Source organism: Lissotriton helveticus, chromosome 1_1, assembly GCF_964261635.1.
Source record: "Lissotriton helveticus chromosome 1_1, aLisHel1.1, whole genome shotgun sequence".
NCBI classification, from domain to species: domain Eukaryota; kingdom Metazoa; phylum Chordata; class Amphibia; order Caudata; family Salamandridae; genus Lissotriton; species Lissotriton helveticus.
In genome coordinates, this window is record NC_136057.1 from 1,298,112,715 (window position 1) to 1,298,134,213 (window position 21,499).

General features: G+C 49.5%; 1 protein-coding gene across 4 annotated transcripts in view; it reads right to left on the minus strand.

Moving 5' to 3' along the window:
• The window catches only part of GMIP (GEM interacting protein), a 320,436-nt gene that overhangs the window by 188,774 nt on the left and 110,163 nt on the right, over window positions 1–21,499 (minus strand). The window contains exon 1 of one of the 4 annotated variants that reach the window (XM_078681167.1): window positions 14,092–14,568. The exons of 2 other annotated variants lie outside the window; for them this stretch is intronic. In XM_078681167.1, coding sequence (XP_078537293.1) covers window positions 14,092–14,113 — 22 coding nt within the window. In that variant the 5' untranslated portion in view covers window positions 14,114–14,568. Of the gene's footprint in view, window positions 1–14,091; window positions 14,569–21,499 lie in introns of those variants that run through there. One more of the 4 variants, XM_078681176.1, reaches the window with a different exon arrangement.

Genomic DNA, 21,499 nt, shown 5'->3' on the forward strand with positions numbered 1-21,499 from the left:
GCCGTGTCGTCAACAACCCCGCCATGGCCAGTCGGAATTTGGCCCTGAGAACTGACAAAGCAAACTAGAGGGAAGTAACTCGTCATAAAGATGGCTACTAACCCGCCCCTCCCTAGTTGTGGGTCTAAATGGCCATGCAGGTGCTGGATGGTTGTTGAAGTAGCTAAGGTCTCGAGTACTGATACCTATGCTACCCTCTCTAATATTGTGGCTACAAATAAATCTAACTGCCCTAGGATCTTTAAAATTAACTAAAATGCAATCTCCCCTTAGATCTTTGGACCTAGTGCCTAACCAGCTGACCCTTCTCACATGGATAACCCGGCCATCAATAAAGCTAGGGAGTGGTCTATTTTCCCTAAGCCAAAATATAGTTTTATTTTCGAGTTCAGTGTACGACTCGTGTTTGCCTGGATTAAGCATGGGGACCCCTGTGAGAACAACTACAAAGGGCTGGCAGGCTGGGGGTAGGTTGACATTGGGGGCAATGTCTGCTTCTCTTCCGCCTACTGGCTGCAATTTAGAAACTAAAGTTGAAGCACCAGTTTTATTTTTAGTCGCGTCAGCACCTTTACTGTTACTAGAATTCGTATTTTTGGCGGGGCCACTGGTGTCAGAACCTGCAGACATCTTAGCCACCTTTGGGGGGTCATTACTACTCATAGGAACCTTAGACTGCGCTACAAAATCTACAGCAACATCTACAGCAACCACCCCTACGTTTGTGGGAACCCCAGGAAAGGCCCCGGAATGCGCAGTGGATGCATTTACCCCAATAGTCCCATGCACCACCCCTGATGGGATGATCGGGGCGCAAACATCAGGTGTTGATGTCCGAGGAGCGGTGTCACCTCTTAATTCATCCTCCCTAATTCTAGAGTGGAGTTTATCAGGGATTTTATGCAGAAAAAATTATCGAGGGTCGTCTGCTCGAATCTATCCATCCGCTCCGTCAATCCCTTTATTCTTTCTAAAACTGGGAGGAGCAGGGATTTCATTAGATGCTCCACCTGTGCAATCAGGGGAGTTTCAGGGAGGGGGCCTGCAACAGGAGCAAATGCCAAATCTATGCTCAACTTTTTCCGAGAGGGAACAGAGGCCGCTCCCCCCGCCAGCCCCTGGGAATGTTTGGCTCCCACCCCCGAACCCTTAGAAATCACGCCCCCCCCTATTGCCATTCCTCCTCAGTTTCTTGTATGGCTTAAGATAGCATCCTTTACGAGGGCTAGCTATACGTTTCATTTTTGTGGAGGGTACTCCAGCTACTTCCAATGATGGTGGCACGAGATGGGGAACAAATTCCTTGTGGTGAGCTGAAGTTGACAAGGAAACTAGGTGGGCGTGTGGCTCTGGCGGTCGAGAATCTGGCAATGATATCCCATCCCCACATGGCACTGCAGCAGACAGCCTCTCTATCCTATCCAGACTAACCCTAATGGCAGCAACTCGTGGATGGTCAGAGCTTGGAGAGGCATTAAGCAGGGGGTTAGCAACATGCACAGGCGAGGGAACTAGTGCCAAGGGGCCCAGTGACGAGCGTTTGCTAGCAAGTGATTCCCGAGAAAGACGACGTTCTGTCATGGCAATCTCTTTCTCAATGACAGTAACGACGCGGGTGATGAACTGGTCCATGGTACCACTTGCGCAACCTCCTCCCCCCCTCAAGCTCTTGCCCGAGCGAGTGGACATTAGCATACAAACTCCTACAGCTAGATATAATAGGCAAATTGCTAAACCTATATGAGATTATACAAACAAAAGAGACAACAATACCCGGTACTCAAACACACCGGAGACCAGGCCTTAAGGGAGTGGGCCAGCCCAGCCCCTCCTTGCCCCGGACGGCCACAGACGGCCCGCCCTTTGCCCGGGCTTCTCCCGGGACGCTCCCGCACGTGGGTGCCCAGGCTGATAATATATCCGAGTAGGGATCCTGTGGGCGGTGCTTGATGCGGAACGCGGGACCAGGTGGTGTTAGCAGGGACTCCTGGGAGATTGAGTCCCTGCAGGCGGTCCCAGCACGTTCTCCTCCGGCGGTATGAAGTAGCCCCAGGACACAAGGTCCGGTTACAGTCCAGGTGAGAAACAAAGTTTAGCAAGCAGTCTTGGTAGGGTCACCCCAAATCGGCAGCCGCTAAAGGACTCTCGTGGCTCCTCACAAAGATTTACAGCAACACCCACTTGTAGTGGAGACCCAGGTGTTTAAATCAAGTAGGGATCCTGTGGGCGGTGCTTGATGCGGAACGCGGGACCAGGTGGTGTTAGCAGGGACTCCTGGGAGATTGAGTCCCTGCAGGCGGTCCCAGCACGTTCTCCTCCGGCGGTATGAAGTAGCCCCAGGACACAAGGTCCGGTTACAGTCCAGGTGAGAAACAAAGTTTAGCAAGGAGCGGCGAAGCGGCACCCGCAAAGCGGGTGCGGCAAGCAGTCTTGGTAGGGTCACCCCAAATGGGCAGCCGCTAAAGGACTCTCGTGGCTCCTCACAAAGATTTACAGCAACACCCTGTTGTGTAAGGTGTCATATGCTTTGGAATACTACCCTCTCACCAGTTCTGGCGACGGGGGTAGCATTCCACCCTTCTAGAGGGAAAAGACATGTTGTTCCTGTTAATCCCGGTTAAAGTTAACCAGAGTCTCAGCATCGCAAAATGGATGCTGCTGCCACAGACACAAGTCTGACCTCCTGCTGCTGGGAGTCCTTCCAGCGAGGGAGGCTTGGAGAATAGATTTCCTGCCTTGGGAGGTGCTAGCACCACCCCAGACAGGCCTTAGTGTATTGGGGCAAGGAGGGTTGAATGAAATGAGACACTGCCTGGGGCACATAAGGTGCTCCATGCATAGTCGGGTTCAAACCTGTTGAACCGGACCCCAGCTCTGGCGCGAAACTGGACAAAGGGAAAGGGGTGTAACCACCCCCTTCCCTGGTCCCACCCATAGGAGGGACCTAGCAGGTAATACAGCCCCTTTGATTAGTATAAAGGTAGGAGCATAGTCTAGAGACTTTAGATTTATCCTGAACTGAAACTTGAAAGGAAACTCTGGACCTTCGACATTCTACTGCAACTAGAAGACTGAAGCATCTCCCTTGTGGTCAAGGAGTGACCACCCTGGGCAAACAGGCACCATCAAGCGATCTGCGGTTTGCTTTGTTGACGCTCCCGCCAGAGCCCGAGGACAGAGCCCGACAAGAACTGGACTTCCAGACTTCCTTGAGCCCGATCCATAGCCACAGCAAAGCTGAGACCCGTGGACGCGATGAGAGACGTGGGACCGGCCATCTTGAAAAACCTGCTCATTGCTACTTGTGCAGCTTCTGATGCACCCTCGAAGTTGTGCATTGGGAATTGAGAAGCCCCAGCCCAGAGCACCTGTTGCACCGAAGCACAGCCCTCCACACTCACCGAGTGCCGCGTGGGGCCTGCTGGTACTTTTGTGCTCGACGCGTCTGTCCGGTCACTTGCCTGTTGGCTAGTGGCCTCTGTGACGACGAACCTTTGAATTTGTATCACCTGCCTGGTTGCTCCAGGCTTGCTCCTGCTTCCCTGAAAAGGGGAAGCCCCCCAGACCTTGCTGGTCTAACTCGAAGCGAATATTAGATTCCTGCGTGGGTTGCATTTGCCAAGGCCTGTTGACTCCAATCTGGAAGCCGACACCGCCGATAGCGAGATCCTTTGTCCAACAGTCCGTATCCAGCTCCTGGTTGTCGTCAACGCCTCCTGGTCCATGTGGCTGCAGAGAGAAGCTTCATGACATCAACTGATTGCTTCGCGACATCGCCTGGTTCCTTCCTGGTTCCTTCCTGGTCACTGGCTAGTGACCCAGACTCTGTCCCCTCTACTTTCAGGTACTCTTCATCCTCGATCCGCCCTTGGATCCAACCGGACACTTCTCTCCTGGTCGCCTGCAGCATCTTTTTACAGGTCTCCATAGGATTCAGCGACGAAACCCGACACGACTTGACACCTATGCACCCGGCTCCTGTGGGTGAGGTAACGCGAGTACTTCGGTGCTCCTGTGGGTATTGGCTATCCTAGTGTCCTAGTTTTCAGTAGGTTTCTCCTAGTCCATCCGGAAGTGTCCTAAATCAACTAGTTTCTAATCTTTACGTTCCCATTGTATCCCTATGGTAACTCGCGTGTGTGTATAGACACTGCACACGCATCCCGTGGGCCTCCTGCTTCCTAACCTTTGGTAGTACAGCATTGCCCCAGCAATTCCGTAGGCCCTAGGCCTACTCCCTGTTCGTGACGTGGTTCTTATACCACTATTTTAGTATATGGTTTGCAACGCCCCTAGGGCTCGACTGTATTTTGTGCAACTTATTGTATGATAATGAAGTAACTTGTTATGTGCTTTGTCCTCTGACCTCATAAAGAGTTCAGAGGGGTTGTGTTAGTAATAAATACATATATATTTTATATATAACCTGTGTGGTGTCCTTTCATTTGGTATTCAAGGGGTTACACATATGGTAAAACATCTGGCTTCACATGCTCTCTGAAGTTTTAGCCTAAGACTGCTTTGTCCATGCTACCACTAGGATAGCTGGTCTATAAGATTGACTTTACAACCATCACCATAAGGGTTGTTTGGACTGGTGCAAGGTGCTCATTAGAAAAGTGAACATCATATACCAGGCCAACTTCTCACACATCTGACACAAGGAAAATCTTTTAGTACTCAATGTTTAACCTGTAGAGTTAGCATTCATTGCAACCCACCACTAGTCCAGGTAAAACCACCAACCCTTCGAGCAAAGGAGATTGTAAGTAAAGCGACCCCATTATGTAGTGAAGTGTTCAATCAGAACATTCCCTCTACAGAGATCCCTACTGAAAGTAATGGAAGTAATGCCCCACCCAATATCAGACCCATCATTGGCCCTCTGTTTAATAACACAGCAAGGAAGCAGCCCCAGCCAGGTAGGATCATACCTACTGGTACACCCTTATCTAGGCAGCGTGCTAATCACGGTGAGAGGGGGGACTGTGAAATCACCAATTTACCGAAAACTCATAGAATATTTATGGTTAATGTGCCGAAATTGGGACAAAATACAAGAGAGAGTACAGACTCATTGACCAATAAGGTCATACACTGGATTCGGCACGTTAAGGGATGTCGTTCCGTAATTAGGGATGACACTGTGAAAGTGGGTAGGCTCACCTCTCTCACAAACCCTCGGGATTGTATTGAATTGACCTTCCAGAGTGAAGTATTAGATGAAAACTTACTGGCGCTCAAAAACAGAACCTGTTCCCCTGACCATTCATCTATTCAGTTCAGGCAGTCTCCGCCAGCCAGCAAAATGAACAACTATCGCGAGTGACTGGCATCTAAAATAGGTAGTTCCACTCTTGAATGCAATGATTGACTCACTGCCGTGTTAACACCCCGTATTGGTAGTAGTGAAGAACTGTCATCATCTAGGGAAAATTATCCAATGATCCGGTCCTGTAGAGTTTATAGCAGGCCGACAAAGTCTGTTCAAAATCTAACTTTACAGTTACCCGAATCTGCGGGATTAATAGGGTCCAGTAATCCCCTTTTAGAAAATCACATAGATTTAATATCTAGCATGCAAAATCTTAAAAGAGATATCCTGCTATCATGGAACATTGTAGGAATTGGCTCCAAATTATTATCTCCAGTCTGGTTAGCTTTTATTGACCTCTTTGGTATTTGCTGTTTACAAGAAACGTGGATTTTTAACTGCACAACATCGGGTAGGTTTTTTAAATTACCATGTGCCAGCAGAAAAAGGGGCTAAAGGCTGTCCTTCTGGTAGTTTGACCATAGGTGTCAGACAATCATTAGGCATTAGTATTAAGGAACTTCCTTCTAATAGCAACGATATCCAAGCACTAAGACTAAACTTGGGTCTGCTCGGTAAAGTTGATATTGTCAACATCTATGTGAGGGGAACAAGAGGGGGTAGGTCTCAAGTTTTAGCGGCTTTAAATTATCTCCTCGATTACCACTCCCAAGGAAATAACGTAGTTATAGCAGGTGATTTTAATACAACGTTTGAGTCGCTTGTCAGTGAGGAATGGCTCCTCACTAAAGAGGAATATACACAGTGGGTAATTCCGAAGCTGGAGCTTGCTCCCATAAAGAAATGGACAGAGTCGTTAATACAGATAAACTCTGTCTGTCTAGAGAAGGGGCTCAGGGCACCAAACGGCAGGACTTCCCAAGACAAGCTAGGGTCCAACACATTCAATAACGGATCCAGTAAGAGAAGGATAGATTACATACTTGTAAGCTTGAAACTCTGGCATACCATCGAGGATATGGAGGTTAGGGATCGACTCAAAAGTGACCACAATCCTCTGTGTGTTGCTTTAAAATGTTAGTGACAGCGGTCGTGAAGGCTGAGTGGTCTTCCGGGATTTTGCTGCTCTTCAATCTCTTCTCGAGCCCTCCACAGGTGCTTCTGGACTCATGAGGGCGGGGGAGAACCAGCTGGCTTTCTTGGAGTGTTGCTTGCTTGTGGCTTTCTCGAGGGGGAGCGAAAGAGTCAGCACAGTCGAAGATCCATTGGTGGAGGTTGCGTGCTAAGGTGTTGGCATCTGTTTATGTCGGTGGAGGAGTTTTGCTGAGGGAGATGATGAGCTGTTCTTTGGTGACCTTGACCTGTGCCATGTGATACAGTGCACCAGAAGTCGCCTTGCATATGTGTGCACTAAGAAGCAGGGTAACTGAAGTGAACTAATATATGTGTGCACTACCACCCACTGTAACAGAAGCAGTCTTGTATACATGTGTGCTAAGATCTAGTGTAATGATTAGGCACACGTGAGGCTACTTCTAGTTTGTCAATGTCAGCTTTTATTCCGGAGACCAAATGTTTAAAGAAATCTCCCCCTTTGACTAACATTATTTGTGAATGAGGAAGACTGGTTGTAGTATGTCCCTCACGTTCATTGAGTCCCCAGCCCAGGACCGGCTGTAGAGCGGTGCAACCGGTGCCACCACATCAGGCGCTGACTTTGGATGGGGGTGCTGTATTTATGGTTTTAAAAGCACCTGCTGCTGTGTTCTGTGCCTCCAGCAATTTTCATGCAACAATGAAAATGTCAAGATAACTCTGGTGATAAATGTTCTTCCTGGAGAGAGAGATCAGAGATTTGTCTAGGGGAAATGTTGGCTCACCGTAAGGTAGCGCAGCGTGTTAATATGCCTGCTGCAAAGATCGTGTACCAGGCAGATCACAAGGCGCACGTAATAAAGATAAGTCAGTAGGTTACTGCTTTTGTCAGAGAGATCCTTTTGTTACTTGCAGTTTATAAGTTAAAATCCTAATTTAGAACAGTGGGCAATTAACTGTTATCAAAGAGCTACATGAACACTGCAAAGTATATGTTACAGTGTTATGATTTTTCCCCCAGTCTTTCATCATTCATCATTCTAATGTTGCAAAATGGGTTGATTTGGGTAGAAATCAATTCTTATTATTAAAGAGAACCCCCAACCATGGTGGTTTGTTTTAAATTTTAAGTTTGGTCTTCTCCAGACCAAGCACTCTTAAGCTATACTGCCTACCAGTATGGATGACATGTGACTCCTACACCTTGTAGTCCTCTGCCTTGTGTAGCATTTCCTATGCACTGATTTACATATGTATGATTGAGTGTCTGTGTGTAATGTGGATTTGTGATGTAAAGTCCTCTGACACCCTACCCTAATATGAGTGGCACTATAAAAGTAATTCAATGCATCTGAGAGAGAGTGGTTATGGAGACTTGAGGGATACTGTTAAAGGGTGGTAACGAGGAAATCCATGGCACAGGTGGTCATTGGGGGGGGGCACCAACAAACATTGTCACACCAGGCGCCATCAGTGCTAAAGCCGGCCCTGCCACAGCCATCATATTTTTATAAAAGAGTTTTGCTTATTTATTGATTACATTTTTGTTAGCTTTTCATTACACAGATCTATCTCCAAAGTCAACTGGAATCTGCCTATAGGAAAAATGGCATACTAAGATTGTATGTTGCTGCACATATTTAACCTCTGCTGCCCAGGTCTTACTACAGAGCGGTCATCATACATGTCATCAACGTGCAGTGAGCAGGTCTAAATAATTTGCCTGCACTTCGCTTTCATCCGACAAGGAATGTATCTCAAAGATTTAAGCTTCTCAGTCTACCAAGAAGCCATATGGGTTTGTATTCGGGTTCTAAATAATGGTGCAGGAATAATTAGATGGTCCTGACATACATCATCAGATGATTTACCGGCATATCAATGGGCCAGTTTGCAGAAAAAATTCTAAACTTATCCAGAATTGAAGTGAGTCGAGCAGATGCATTTGTTTTCCTTTTGATGTTTCTCAATATTTCATGAACACATTGCTTCCTAGGTAGAGTACAATGCTGTAATATTACAACATACCCGTGTGGTTTCATCAGCGGAATTCGAGTATAATGATAACAAGCCGTGGAATAAAAAATGTGTACAAACCCTCCAAATTAAAATCTACAGCTTTATAAATTAAAATCCATGCCCCTAAAGCAAAAGCTGATGAGGACCTGGGTCAGTCTCTAGAGGACATCAGTAGGTGGTTAATCTGAAGCCTGTAGGTGGTAATATTTGGTTCATGAAGCAGCACATGTCTTCTTAGCTGCCGACCAGCTTTCACTTCCTCTTTCAAATCTCGGGTCTTCTAAATTGAGAAAACGTTTTTCCATACTTGGAAACATATTCGATTCAACCCAGGCAGGAGATGAGTGTGTTTTTCACTCGTTGAAAACACAAGGCTCATCTGGCCTCTTAGTCATAACATGAGGTGCCTGTAGAGAAAAGGCACGTGTGCTGAGCTCTCACACAGAGCAAGCTTCAAACAATGAGACATCTTCAAGCAGTGCATAGTTACATTCCTGAATCTAAAGCTCAACAAGACCTCTACAAACAAGGGAACCACTCAGAATCTAAACCTTAATCAGGCCTCTGCAAACAATGGTGCATTCTCTAATCCAAACCCCACCCAGACCTCATCAAGGGAACCATCAAGCATCTAAACTCGAACCAGTCATCACCGGTCAGTGGGCATTCTTGGATTTGAAACTCAGTCAGACCACATCAAATAAATGGGAAATCCTGGACATTTTGGAATCTAAAATCTACCATCCTACTAGTAGAACCAGAGATAATGGGGCATATTAGCAAGCTGCAATATTTTTATCGCCCTATCAGCAAGCTGTCGCTAACAGCAGTTAGTGACAGCTTTTAGGCAATAGCGACCGGTTTGGGGCCCGCTTTGCATGTCAGCGATATTTATCGCTAATGACATGCAAAGTGGGCGTACCCAAACTGTTAGCGACTGAAAGCAGTCGCTAACAAAGCTATCGCCTATTAGCAAAGCAGGCTTAGCGATAAAAAAGTCGCGCTAAGCGCGATTATTGCTAGAATCGAACGCCTGCTAATAGGATAACTTACCTGTGTATCCAATGGGGGGTGGATTGTCAGGTTAAGCCCCCATTGGCGTTAATGCGTGAATATTTCTGGATTTCCAGCGAAATTCACGCGTTTCGCCGCTATCGCTGGATATTTTAGCACAATGGAGAAAAACGTTGCTACTAGCATGTTTTCTCCGCTAACATATCAAGCGATAGGCAGCGATAAATAAAAACGTGCTAAGCGCGTTTTGCGATAAATATCGCAATTCATTGCTAATATGCCCCATTGATTTTTAAAGTTTTTAGTGAAAAACAGTGCCAAAAAGCACAAGGCACTATTGGGATATCTGATTGTGACAGACTGGGACAAAGTCACTAGTTCAGGTCAACCGCAATGGAGTGCAGGCCGGCTACAGTGACCCAGTTAGGCCCGCTGAAAAAAGTACTTTATATCCTGGTTGCGGAGCGTTGCATGGATTCCCATCGAAGATGCGTCGGGTTCAAAGATGCGGTGAGGCTACGGTGCGAGGTCCTGACGCATGGACGTTGAGGATCCTGTCAACGGAGATTGCGATTTGAAGTTCGGTGTTAAGGATTCGAGGTGCAGCCGAGGCGATGCGTCAGTTCCGATTAGTGGTGAAGCTGTGATGTGGAGTTTCACCGTTAAGGCTGCCATTGATGAGGGATGCAAGGAGTTAGCGCCGGGAAAAGTGGCATGCAGCAGCGGTTCCGAAGGCGATGCATCGGTCCCAAGGTGCGGAAGACAGCGGTGATGCAAGTCTTTTGAGACAGGCCCAATCCACACAGCAACGGCAATGTGTCCATTCTGCTCGGGGTTGTGCCATTCAGCTGAAGAGATGCATCGGTTGTGCTCAGGGATGGTTCAGTCAGCAGAGAGGATGCGTTGGTTCCGCTGGCAAGCATCTTAGGCCCACCTCCAAGAGTAAAGGACTGGGTTGGTACCATTGGCAGAGTAGACTCACAGATGGCAGAGTTGAAAGCCTGTCATGTCCCTGAGGCTTCAGATCAGGAGACCAGCCAACTAACCATTGGAGTCACTATGGGTTCTGGAGTCAGAGATCCAGGTCCAGTCCTTCTTAACCAGGCAAGAGGGCAGCAGATCAGCACAGCAAAGCAGGAGTACAGCAGAGTGCAGTCCAGTGGAGTGGCTGTCCTTCAGCAGCACAGCAGTCCTTCTTCCTGGTAGAGTATGCACATAGTATCCACATGTCCAGTGGTGTAGAAGTGGTGGTGCCTGAGGGCCAGTACTTATACGCAGTGGTGCCTTTGAGGTGGGGGAGACTTCAAAGACATGCCTTTGAAGTGCACAGAGGTCCTCTCTTTCTGCCTTGGAAGAAAAGAGGAGAAGAGAAAGAGATGGGAGGATGGATAGAGAGCAATACAACGAAGAGACAAGGGGAGCGGGCTGGTTTGAGCGATTTTGTCAGGGCTGCTTTTGGTTTCACAGTACAGCCTTGAGGGAGAGGGGCGACATCAATCACTGACCATCACGAATGGACAGGGGCATCCTACAGCACTTAAATTTTCATATGTACAGTGGAACTTAGCTTACATTTCCCAAATGCTACTCATACAGTGAATGGAATGGAGAGCGGTGGGCAGTCTTCCACTAAGGTTAAGGGGGGTTGACCTATGCCCTGCTACTATTATCAGCTGCCACCAGCCCTTTGTAGTGTTATGTCCTGGGGGCAGTAGCCTTTCACGTTAAAAAGAGTACCACTTTGAGAAGTCCTCAATTCAGTGAACAGAGTCTAGCCCTCTGCTATTAAGCAGCATACCTCAATTATAAAGTGAACCTCCTCTGAGACTTCTAACATGAGCCTTTAGTGCGAGAAAACATACGATGCCTGCCAAACCTTAAAATAAGGGGCAGGCTGTCAAATCCACAGTGTGCAAGTAACCTTTAGACTTAAGTTCACAGCAAGCTGTGACAGACCCAGGCAGGAACAGAAGAAGAGAGGCTGAGGGCAGATGCAGAAGAAAACAGAGCATCTTGGCAGATGCTGGAGGTGAAGAGAGAGTGAATGCAGGGAAATAAAGTTACAGAGAGTCAGGACAGGAATACAGGGGTACAAAGCGGGGCAGTGCACAGGCAAAAGATTAAAAAGAGCAAAGGCCTACCTAGAGGAGGTTACACTCAAAGTGAGCAGTAATGTGGCCAGTGTGCCATGGGCCCAAGTACAAGGAGAGAAAAGGGGTCCCTAGCTGTTTGAATTGCAAAATACAACAATAATGAGGGCTGAATAGGCCCCTCAGGATTATAGTCCCTGGTGCACTGCACCTGCTGCGCCAATGGAAGCTATGCCTCTGAAAGTGGGGTCAGGGACAGCTATTAGAGAGTTCGGGAGGACTGATACAAGAGGTCAAAGCAAGTCTAGGACACACTGGGGTAAGGCACAAAAGGATATAAAGAATGGGGGCAGAGACTTGGGGTTACAGAGCATGTGATGGTAAACACAGAGGCTACAGAGAGTGTGAAGCCAGGGGCAAGAGTTTACAGAGACTTGTGGGAGGACAAAAAGATAACAGAGAGTGGGGGCAGACACAGGAAGTTACAGAGCGCATAGTGTTAAAGACAAGAGGCCACTATGTGAGGGAAGACACCGAAGTTACATAGGGTGAAAGCAGAAATGAGATTAGAGAGAAAAGGAGGGAAAAGACAGGCAGTTACATACTTGGTGATGGTAGTGAATGGAGGTTACAAAAAGAGGGTGAGCAGGGCCAAAAAGCTGCAGAGAGGAAGTACCAAGCAGAAACAATATGTTTTGATAAGTGAGGGCAGAGACAAGAGGGTACGTGGAGGGAGAAAAGGCCACAGATGGGTAGAGAGCATGAGGGCAGAATAAAGGTTAAAGAGAGAATTATAGCAGAGGCAGGAGGTTACAGAGCAAGCGAGGGCAGAAATATTGGTTACAGAGCGGGAGATTACAGGTATAAGACATTTCAGAGAAGATGAGAGCAGAAACAGGAAGGTACAAAGCGAGGCGGCTCAGAAAGGTCATAGAGAGTGAGGACAGAGACATGAGGTTACAGAGAGTGGGGGTAGAGAGAGGTATGTACAGGGTGTGAGGACGAGACAGGAGTATGCATAGAGTGGTGGAAGATGCATGCGGTTACAGTGAGAGTGTAAGGTGAGCGACAGGAGCAGTGCTTAATTTGAGTTGGTGGTTTCCGGTGCTCCACAACAGCACTTAATTATCAACACTGACATTTATGACAGTTTGCCACATGGCGGCGCTGTTTGCCTAATAGAGTTGAGCACAACAGTAGTGGTTTATTAATTGAATATACATTAAAAAATTACTAATACCTGCCACCCAAGCCATTATTTTAGTTTTGAGGCCCTGGAGTAGTCTGAATTGTTACACTTGTAGGTGTGTGATGGTTAGTAGTTGAGTTGGTACAGTCATTGGCAGGGGTAGTGGATGGTACAAGCTGCATGCAGTGGCCTCCTGACGAGGGCCCTGGCCCTTATTTTGTTACAAATTAAGCACTGGACAGGAGGTACGTGCTGGGTAAGCGTAGAAGAAAATTACATTAGTCTGAGGGTCGAGAAATGTGTTTGGGGAGGGAAGATCCAAGAGTTTGCACACAAGGGAGTAACACCCAACCCTTCAAGGAGCCCCCAATCCTTCATAAGTCCCCATTCAGCCCAAGGTTAATGAATATCTGTTAGATATGCGAGACTCAAGGGCCCCTCATCACATCCTGCAGGGGGCCCCATCATAATGCGTTACGCCACTGGTTACGCAGGCCTAGAAATGAAGTGACAAAGAGAGTGACGCTGCAGAGAATGACTGCACATGGAGTAAGTTATGGAGCTGTAGAGGACAGGAGGGTGGGGTGTGGTGGGATTGTCACGAACAGGAAGGTGTGGAAAGAGTGCGGGCTGAGGGAGAGGTTTACAGAGTATCAGGGAAGAGACAGGAAGGTCCATACTTTGTGAGGGCAGGAGCTCACAGTCACAGAGAATGTGAGGGCAAAGATTGCTGTTTCTACCAGGTGGAGGAACAGAAGGAGAGGTTGGCTGTAGTCAAGGAGCTATAAAAATGTGTGCATGAACCGGGGTTTACAGGGAGTGAGGGCAGAGAAGGGTTACACAGAAATGTGAAGGCAAAAAAATCAGGATTTTATTAGCCGAAAAAAGTGTTTACTCAGCCTTTGCAGATACCGGTGGCCCCAGAGCGAATGAGGGCAGGGAAGAAAGGTTATCAAAGTGGCTGGAAGTAAGGGGGGCGATGCAGCACCTGTAGACACGGAAGAAGAGTGCGTGTGAGCAAAGAAGGACATAGGATGTTTTATTATTATGTTGCTGCAGTAAGGAGGTCGCAGTCGAGTTGATGGAGCGGTTCCTTAAACCAAGAGAGGGACACAACCAAGACCCTTCCACTGCGCAGCTCCTCAGCAGCCGACTCCTGGCGCATTCTACCCCTCAGGTAAATACATTCTATTGACTTAAAACGTTCTAAACCAACCATAACATGGGCTTTATATTCAGCTGTGTTATGTTATGTTCCACACACACTGCTAAAATGCTTCTGGGCCAGCTAATAGAGGGCGGGTAGGTTTCCTTTTAACTGAAAGTGCAAGAAAGAAAACAGAAATGCAGATGATTTATAAAGGGAAGTTAGCATTTCAGAAGGTTTTTTTTGTACCACAGCCTCCTACCTCGCTCCGCCGAGTCTCCCATGTTTGCACCTCAGCAGGGCTCCTCCAGCCCTCACCAGCGCCTAGAAGCTGAACTAGGGCCCAGTCCAGCGGCGCCGGGGGGCTCTGGGTACAAGGGCCCTCTCCGGCCCCAGCGTGGCGCTCGGTGCGGCTGGCATCGCCGCTCAGCCTGGAAGGAGGGCCGCGAGAGCTTCACCGGAGCTGACCGACTTCCTGCCCACCCCTGCACGGCCGTGCCAGGAAGCTGAGGCATTCGCAGCGGGGCATGGCGAGGGCGGCCGTCGCGTGGTGCTCTGGGCGAGAGGTGCCCACCTAGACCATGCTCCTCGGTGGGGCACCCCTTCCTCACACTCAGAAACGTTTCAGGCTACCAGCGGCGTGCCAGGGGCATCCTCGGGACGGAGATCCTCACACACTGTCGACACTCACAAGGACCTCAAAACCAGCGACCTTCGAGAACAAACCAAGCGTCGAGAGCGACGCTCGACTTCCCCTTTCAGATCCTCGCCACATCCTCAAAGCACCGTCACTCGTTCCTCAGCACTTGAGTAACCATCTTATCTGCACCGAAACAGGCGAAAACTTAGAGTGCCACTCAATTCTCAAATTAGCACTTAATCCAACAGAGCGCTCTTTGAACCGCGTAGGAAGGTCCTCTCTGACGCGTGGTGTGCCTAAAATCCCCATTATCGTTGTCATTGGTGATGTGCGAATTTCTGGATTTTTTATGAGATTTCAGGAAAATTATACGAAATATGATTTCATGTAACACCAGCAGGACACCGGTTCAGCAGAATACTTCTCTCAAGTGAGACATTTTCGGCAAAAACCAGTCTCCTATAGCCAAAATTATGCAACATTGAATATAGTAAAATTTTGCTTTATGTGAAGTGTGCCAATTTTTTTGAATTTCTCCTGCATAATCAAAATTTCACCCAGCCCTAGTTGCCACCCAATACCTTATTCAGCATGTGTTGATGAAATAGAAACCAGGCAGACTTCAAAGAGTTCACAACGAGACAATGTGGCTCTGTCCTACAAAAAAGTTGGAGCAAATTCCTACAAAACCATCTCTCACTCTGAGTAGGGACCCGAATAACATTCCATATACCGAGTCTATTGTTTAGATACTTGAATAGAACGGACTTGGCCTACCTCTGATTTGAAGTCAACCCTTCCGCCCCAACAGACTCCTCCACCCCATCATATACCACAGGTCACTATACACAAAACCAAATGGACTTTAAGGGTTACTCTTGCTTTCCAACTTCACCCACCCCCCCAGCGGTTAAACTCTTGAGCAGGCTCCCCACCAGGATCACACAGCTCAACCCACCTAACCACATCCAGAGATATCCTTAGAATCCTTGCTTTCAAACAAACCACACATTCAATACAAACATGACGTAGGCTGAATTTAGTGGAGGGGGTTAACAATAAATCTGCTCAGAACTGGGCAGATGCATACAGTCCGCTGTGCTAACGCCGATTTAACACAGCAGCGGCCACCTTTATTACAGTTTATAAACAGAAGTAAATCCCCCAGAAAAGGTTGAGGTGAACCTGCTATATCCAGAGCGTAAAATCCTGAATGATATCAGTGCCAGAACCCATTCAGAGATACCACAAGGCAAAACGTTACTACTGGCCCTCAGTCGTGGTGGTTGCCCCTATTTACCACTAGTGTCTCGAGGTCTGACCTACTATGGCATTGCTAACTGCAAATACACCCCTACTCTCAGGACAGCAAGGACGAGCAGTCTGAGGCATTTCAGAGAGGTAGTGTGCGGGAGTAGAGATTCAAAACTTGAGCAGTACACATAGTAGACACAGTAAATGTGTGTCCAGCTCAGTGATTTTCTTTTAAGAAAAAGTAAGTACTTTAATCACACCAAAGTGTGATATGGTAAATAAGAAAGCCAAGCACTGCTTGAATGCTTACAATAGGGTCTATTGGGGTCACTACACAGAGAAACAAGCATTTGTAATGCAATAGGTCTCGCATTAATTAAGCTTGAGCTATTGGCATTGCTAAATATTGCAACACCAATTGCAACAAAAGTATATAAATTGTAGGCCAAAAAAATGTGTATTTATTTTTGTAGCAATGGTGGCATGCTGCGCTTTAGATGAATATGTGTAAAAGTAAAGTGCGCCATACTGCGATTGCTACAATAGTTAATTGTGGTTGCATTAACAATTGATGGGTGCGCTGATGGCTGGTGGTGTGTGTGCCTGTAGAAATTGTGCATGGATGGCTGGTGGTGTGTGTGCCTGGTGGAAGTGTGCACTGCCGGCTGGTTGTGTGTGTGCCTGGTGGAAGCGTGCACTGACAGCTGGTGGTGTGTGCCTGGTGAAAGCGTGCACTGACGACTGATGGTGTCTGTTGAAAGTTGTGTGTGTGGTTGTGTGTGGGGTTGTGTGTGTGGTTATGTGTGGTTGCGTGTGTGTGGTTGTGTGTGTGTGGTTGTGTGTGTGTGGTTGTGCGTGTGGCTGTGCGTGTGGTTGTGCGTGTGGTTGTGCATGTGGCTGTGCATGTGGCTGTGTGTGTGGTTGTGTGTGTGGGTTTGTGTGGGTTTGTGTGTGTGGTTGTTGTGTTTGTGGCTGTGGGTGTGATTGTGTGTGTGGTTGTGTGTGTGCGGTTGTGTGTGTGTGGTTGTGTGTGTGTGTGGTTGTGTGTGCGTGTGGTTGTGCGTGTGGCTGTGTGTGTGGTTGTGTGTGTGGTTGTGTGTGGGTTTGTGTGTGTGGTTTTTGTGTTTGTGGCTGTGGGTGTGATTGTGTGTGTGGTTGTGTATGTGTGTGTGTGTATGTGGTTGTGTGTGGTTGTGTGTGTGCGGTTGTGGTTGTGTGTGTGTGTGGTTGTGTGTGTGGTCGGGTGTGGTTGTGTGTGGTTGTGTCTTGTGTGTGTGGTTGTGGTTGTGTGTGTGGTTGTGTGTGGTTGTGTGTGGTTGTTGGTTGTGTGTGGTTATATCACAGCATAAACATTAAACCTGGACGTTTTAACTTGGGAGAGGTGTGGCGCCGCGGCCAGGGCGACTGACGCTGGAATCTGGGGATCAGGGTTCGATCCCCGGCTCCGGCGGCAGGTTAGCCCAGCACCATGCGACTCTGGGCAATAGCTTGCTTAATCTTCCCGACGGCCCCCAGCGCCTAGAGAGCCTAACGGGTGATTGTGCGCTATACAAATGTGGATTATTATTATTATTAACTCATAAAAAGTTCATACAAACTGATGTTAGGGCCTTTTACTGGCTTCACAAACACTGCCTCCTGCACGTGTCACAGAGCTGCCTCGGTGCGGTATCCTCGGTGCAAAACCTATTAGCATTTTGCAGGACGCCTTGATTTTATTTCTTATAAAATGCCAAGAATCTTTTAGAAATCCAAACTTCTGTTCACTAGCTCAGGGAAGGATAATAAAACATGCATTTACATTTGGCCAGCCTTCATGTAATCCTCGGCTGCTCTCTCGGTAAACAAACCCCACGCTCGCACTATAGCCACCAGGTTGCGTGCACTGAAAGAACAAGCATTGGCAAAATCAGCAAGTTAAGTGGGTGCCTGCTAAAATATGGCGCCCGTGTTAATAATGCTGAAAGTTTAGAGCGGCGCCCGGGGGCAGGACAGCAATGAGAAAGCTGCCTGATGCGTGGCCAAACAAACAAGCATAGTCTGACAACCCTTGATAAAGAGGCCGGGGAGGATCGGTAAGGAAGTGGAGTTCACGAACCAGCTACGAAAGCTGCAGGAGGGGCCGCCACTGAAGCACTGCAGGTCGCTCTTTCTAGCTGAAAAGCAGCACGCCATGCAGCACAAATGGAGCTTTCATCAAACAAAGTTGTAAACCGGAAGAGAGCCCCCTTGCATGGGAGCCTGGGAGAGTGGAGCGTCCTCTGACCCTGCTCGCAGGCAGGTCGCTCCCCACGCCACCACACGGCCGCCAGCTGCTTCGTGCCTGTTCTCTGCCGCCCGCCTATTTTCCCGCCGTGTCCGCTCCTCCCGCCGCTGCGTCCCTGCGGCCCCGCCGCCCTGCTTCCCATTGGCCACTCTGCTCCCACCTCCCAGCTGCTCCTCCCTCCCTCTCCCCCTCTTATGGAGGCTGCGCAGAACCTGTCTGTGCCCGTCCGCGCCTGGACAACGCCCAGCGCCAGAACCCCTGGGCCCCGCAAACGCCACAACACCAGACTCCGCTACGACGCCAGCACCCTCTACGCACTCAACACCGGCCGAAACCACACCTGCTTCCAAGCCGCCCAAAAACGGACTCATGGACCTTTCTCCTGCCACACCTGCAGCTTCACCTGAGACAGAACCACCAAACCTCCTAGGACTGGACCCAACCACCTCCGCTGCATACTCCTCAACACCCGCTCCGCACACAAACACGCGGTCGAGCTCTGGGATTTGCTCGACACCTCCGCCCCAGACGTGGCCTTCCTGACTGAGACCTGGTGGAACGATTCCTCGGTGCCGACATCGCCATAGCCATCCTGGATGGCTAAAAGATCACCCGCAGGGATCGTGCCAAGGGAATCGGAGGAGGAATAGCCATCGCCCACAAGTCCACCCCAAGGTCGCCACCCACGCAGACGACACCCTCAACACCGCCGAACATCTGAACTTCTGGATCCACATCGACCCCAACACCACCCTCAGAGGAACACTCATCTACAGACCCGGACCCCGGGCTCAGTTCAGCGACTCCATCGCTGACCTCACCAGCACCCACACACTCGCCTCCATGGACTACATCCTCCGCGGGGACCTGAATTTCCACCTCAAGAACAACAACGACGCCAACTCCGCCACCCTGATCGACAACCTTGCCAACCTCGGCCTCAGACAACTCGCCACCACACCCACCCACGTGCCGGCCACACACTCAACCCAGTCTTCTCCACAGGCACCCACGTCGCCTTCAACCACACCACCGAACTCCACTGGACCGACCACCGCTGCATCCATTTCACCTTCAAGAAACCAACCACGCACCACCGCACCCAACAGCTACCTCGCCGCTGCTGGAGCAAAGTCACCGAAGACCAGCTGATCACCACCCTCGCCCAAAACCTACCCACCGACCCCACCAACCCAGACACCGCAGCCCGCAACCTCAGACAGTGGATCGACAACTGCGCCAACACCCTTGTCCCACTCAAGAAACCCTCCAACAACCACGCCAGCAAGAGAGCCACCTGGTTCACCGATGAGCTGCAGACCTCCAAACGAGCATGCCGGAAACTGGAGAAGATATGGCTCCACGAACACACTCCGGACAACCACGCAGCCCACAAGGACGCCACCCACAGACATCACCACCTCATCAGATTAGCCAAGAGATCATCCTTCAAAGACCGCCTGGATAACAATGCACACGATAGCAAAGAGCTCTTCAGTATCGTAAAAGAACTCTCCAACCCCAGCGCCAACACCATGAACATACTGCCCTCACAAGAACCCTGAAACTCACTAGCCATCTTCTTCCACCGCAAGATCGCTTACATCCATGAAAGCTTCAACACCGTGACCGCCCGACTACGCCAGACCCCACCTGTCCTGTGAACACCACCAGCGCCAACCGCCTGACCTTCTGGTCCAACGTCAACTACGATGAGACACGCAAGGTCATGAACTCCATCCACTTAGGATCCCTGTCAGACCTGTGCCCACACCATGTATTCAACAAAGCAGACGCAGCCATCGCACCCCAACTACGGAAGGTCATCAACATCTCCTTCGAAACAGCGACATTCCCGGAAAGCTGAAAACACGCCAAAATCCACGCCCTCCTCAAGAAGCCCAAGGTGGACCCCAAGAACTTCCAGCCCATCTCCCTGCTCCCGTTCCCGTTGAAGGTCATCGAGAAAATCGTCAACATGCAACTGGGCCGCCACCTGGAAGACAACAACATCTTGGACCCGTCCCAGTCCGGGTTCAGACGAAACCACAGCACCAAGACAGCCCTCATTGCTGCCACAGACGACATCAGGTGCCAACTAGACAACGGCGAAACATCAGCCCTCATCCTCCTGGACCTGTCAGCTGCCTTCGACACGGTCTGCCATCGCACTCTAAAGACACGCCTCCTAGACGCCGGAATCCAAGAGAAGGCCCTTGACTGGACCACGTCCTTCCTCTCCGGCAGAACCCAGAGCATCCGCCTCCCGCCCTTCCGATCCGAAACCACCGACATCTGCGTCGTCCCCCAGGGCTCATCCCTCAACCCGACGCTGTACACCGTCTACATGGCCCCCTCGCACAAGTAGCCCGCCAACATGACGTCAACATCATCTCCTACGCCGACAACACCCAGCTCATCCTTCCCCTCACCAAGGGCCCGCACACTGCCAAAACCAATCTCCACGAGGGAATGTAGGCCGTCCCCGACTGGATGAGCAACCGCCGTCTGAAGCTGAACTTGGACAAGATGGAGGTACTCATCCTCGGACTCACCCCCTCAGCCTGTGACGACTCCTGGTGGCCGACCGCACTGGGAACAGCACCAACACCCACCGACCATGCACGCAACCTAGCATTCATCCTCGGCTCCTCCCTCTCCATGTCTAAACAGGTCAACACCGTTTCCTCCTCCTGCTACAACACCCTCTGCATGCTCCGCAGGATCTACAAGTGGATCCCGACTGAAACAAGAAGAACGGTGACACAGGCCCTCGTCAGCAGCAGACTGGACTACGGCAACGCACTCTACGCAGGAATCCCAGCCAAACACCTACGACGACTACAACGCATCCAAAACGCCTCCACCCGACTGATCGTCAACGTCCCCCGCCGCAGCCACATCACCCCCCACTTGAGAGCCCTACACTGGCTCCCCGTCGACAAGAGGATCACCTTCAAGCTCCTCACCCACGCTCACAAAGCGCTCCACAATGCCGGACCAGCCTACCTGAACAGCAGACTCAGCTTCTACACCCCCACCCGCCAGCTCCGCTCCGCCAGCCTCGCCATCGCCGCTGTCCACCGCATCCAACGAACAACCTCCGGCGGCAGATCCTTCTCCTACCTCGCCGCCAAGACCAGGAACACCATCCCTACCCACCTATGGCAGACCCAAGACCTACTTGCCTTCAGAAGACTCTTCAAGACCTGGCTCTTCGAGCAGTAGCGGCACCCCCTCCCCTCAGTGCCTTGAGACCCTCCCGGGTAAGTAGCGCGCTTTACAAGTAATCTGATTGATTGATTGATTGGAGACATTGTGCTAGTCCAGCTGCAGCACTTTAATTTAATGGCTTGCTGAGAAAAAAAACCTGGTACGACGCAGCACGCAAATATGAAAGATTGGCACGAATTTAGAACTGAAAAATGATTTACTTTTTATCTTCCTGGCAGTCAACATCCAAGGAGGGATTTTGGGGATGAGAACTAAACAAAATGAATTTTCACTAAC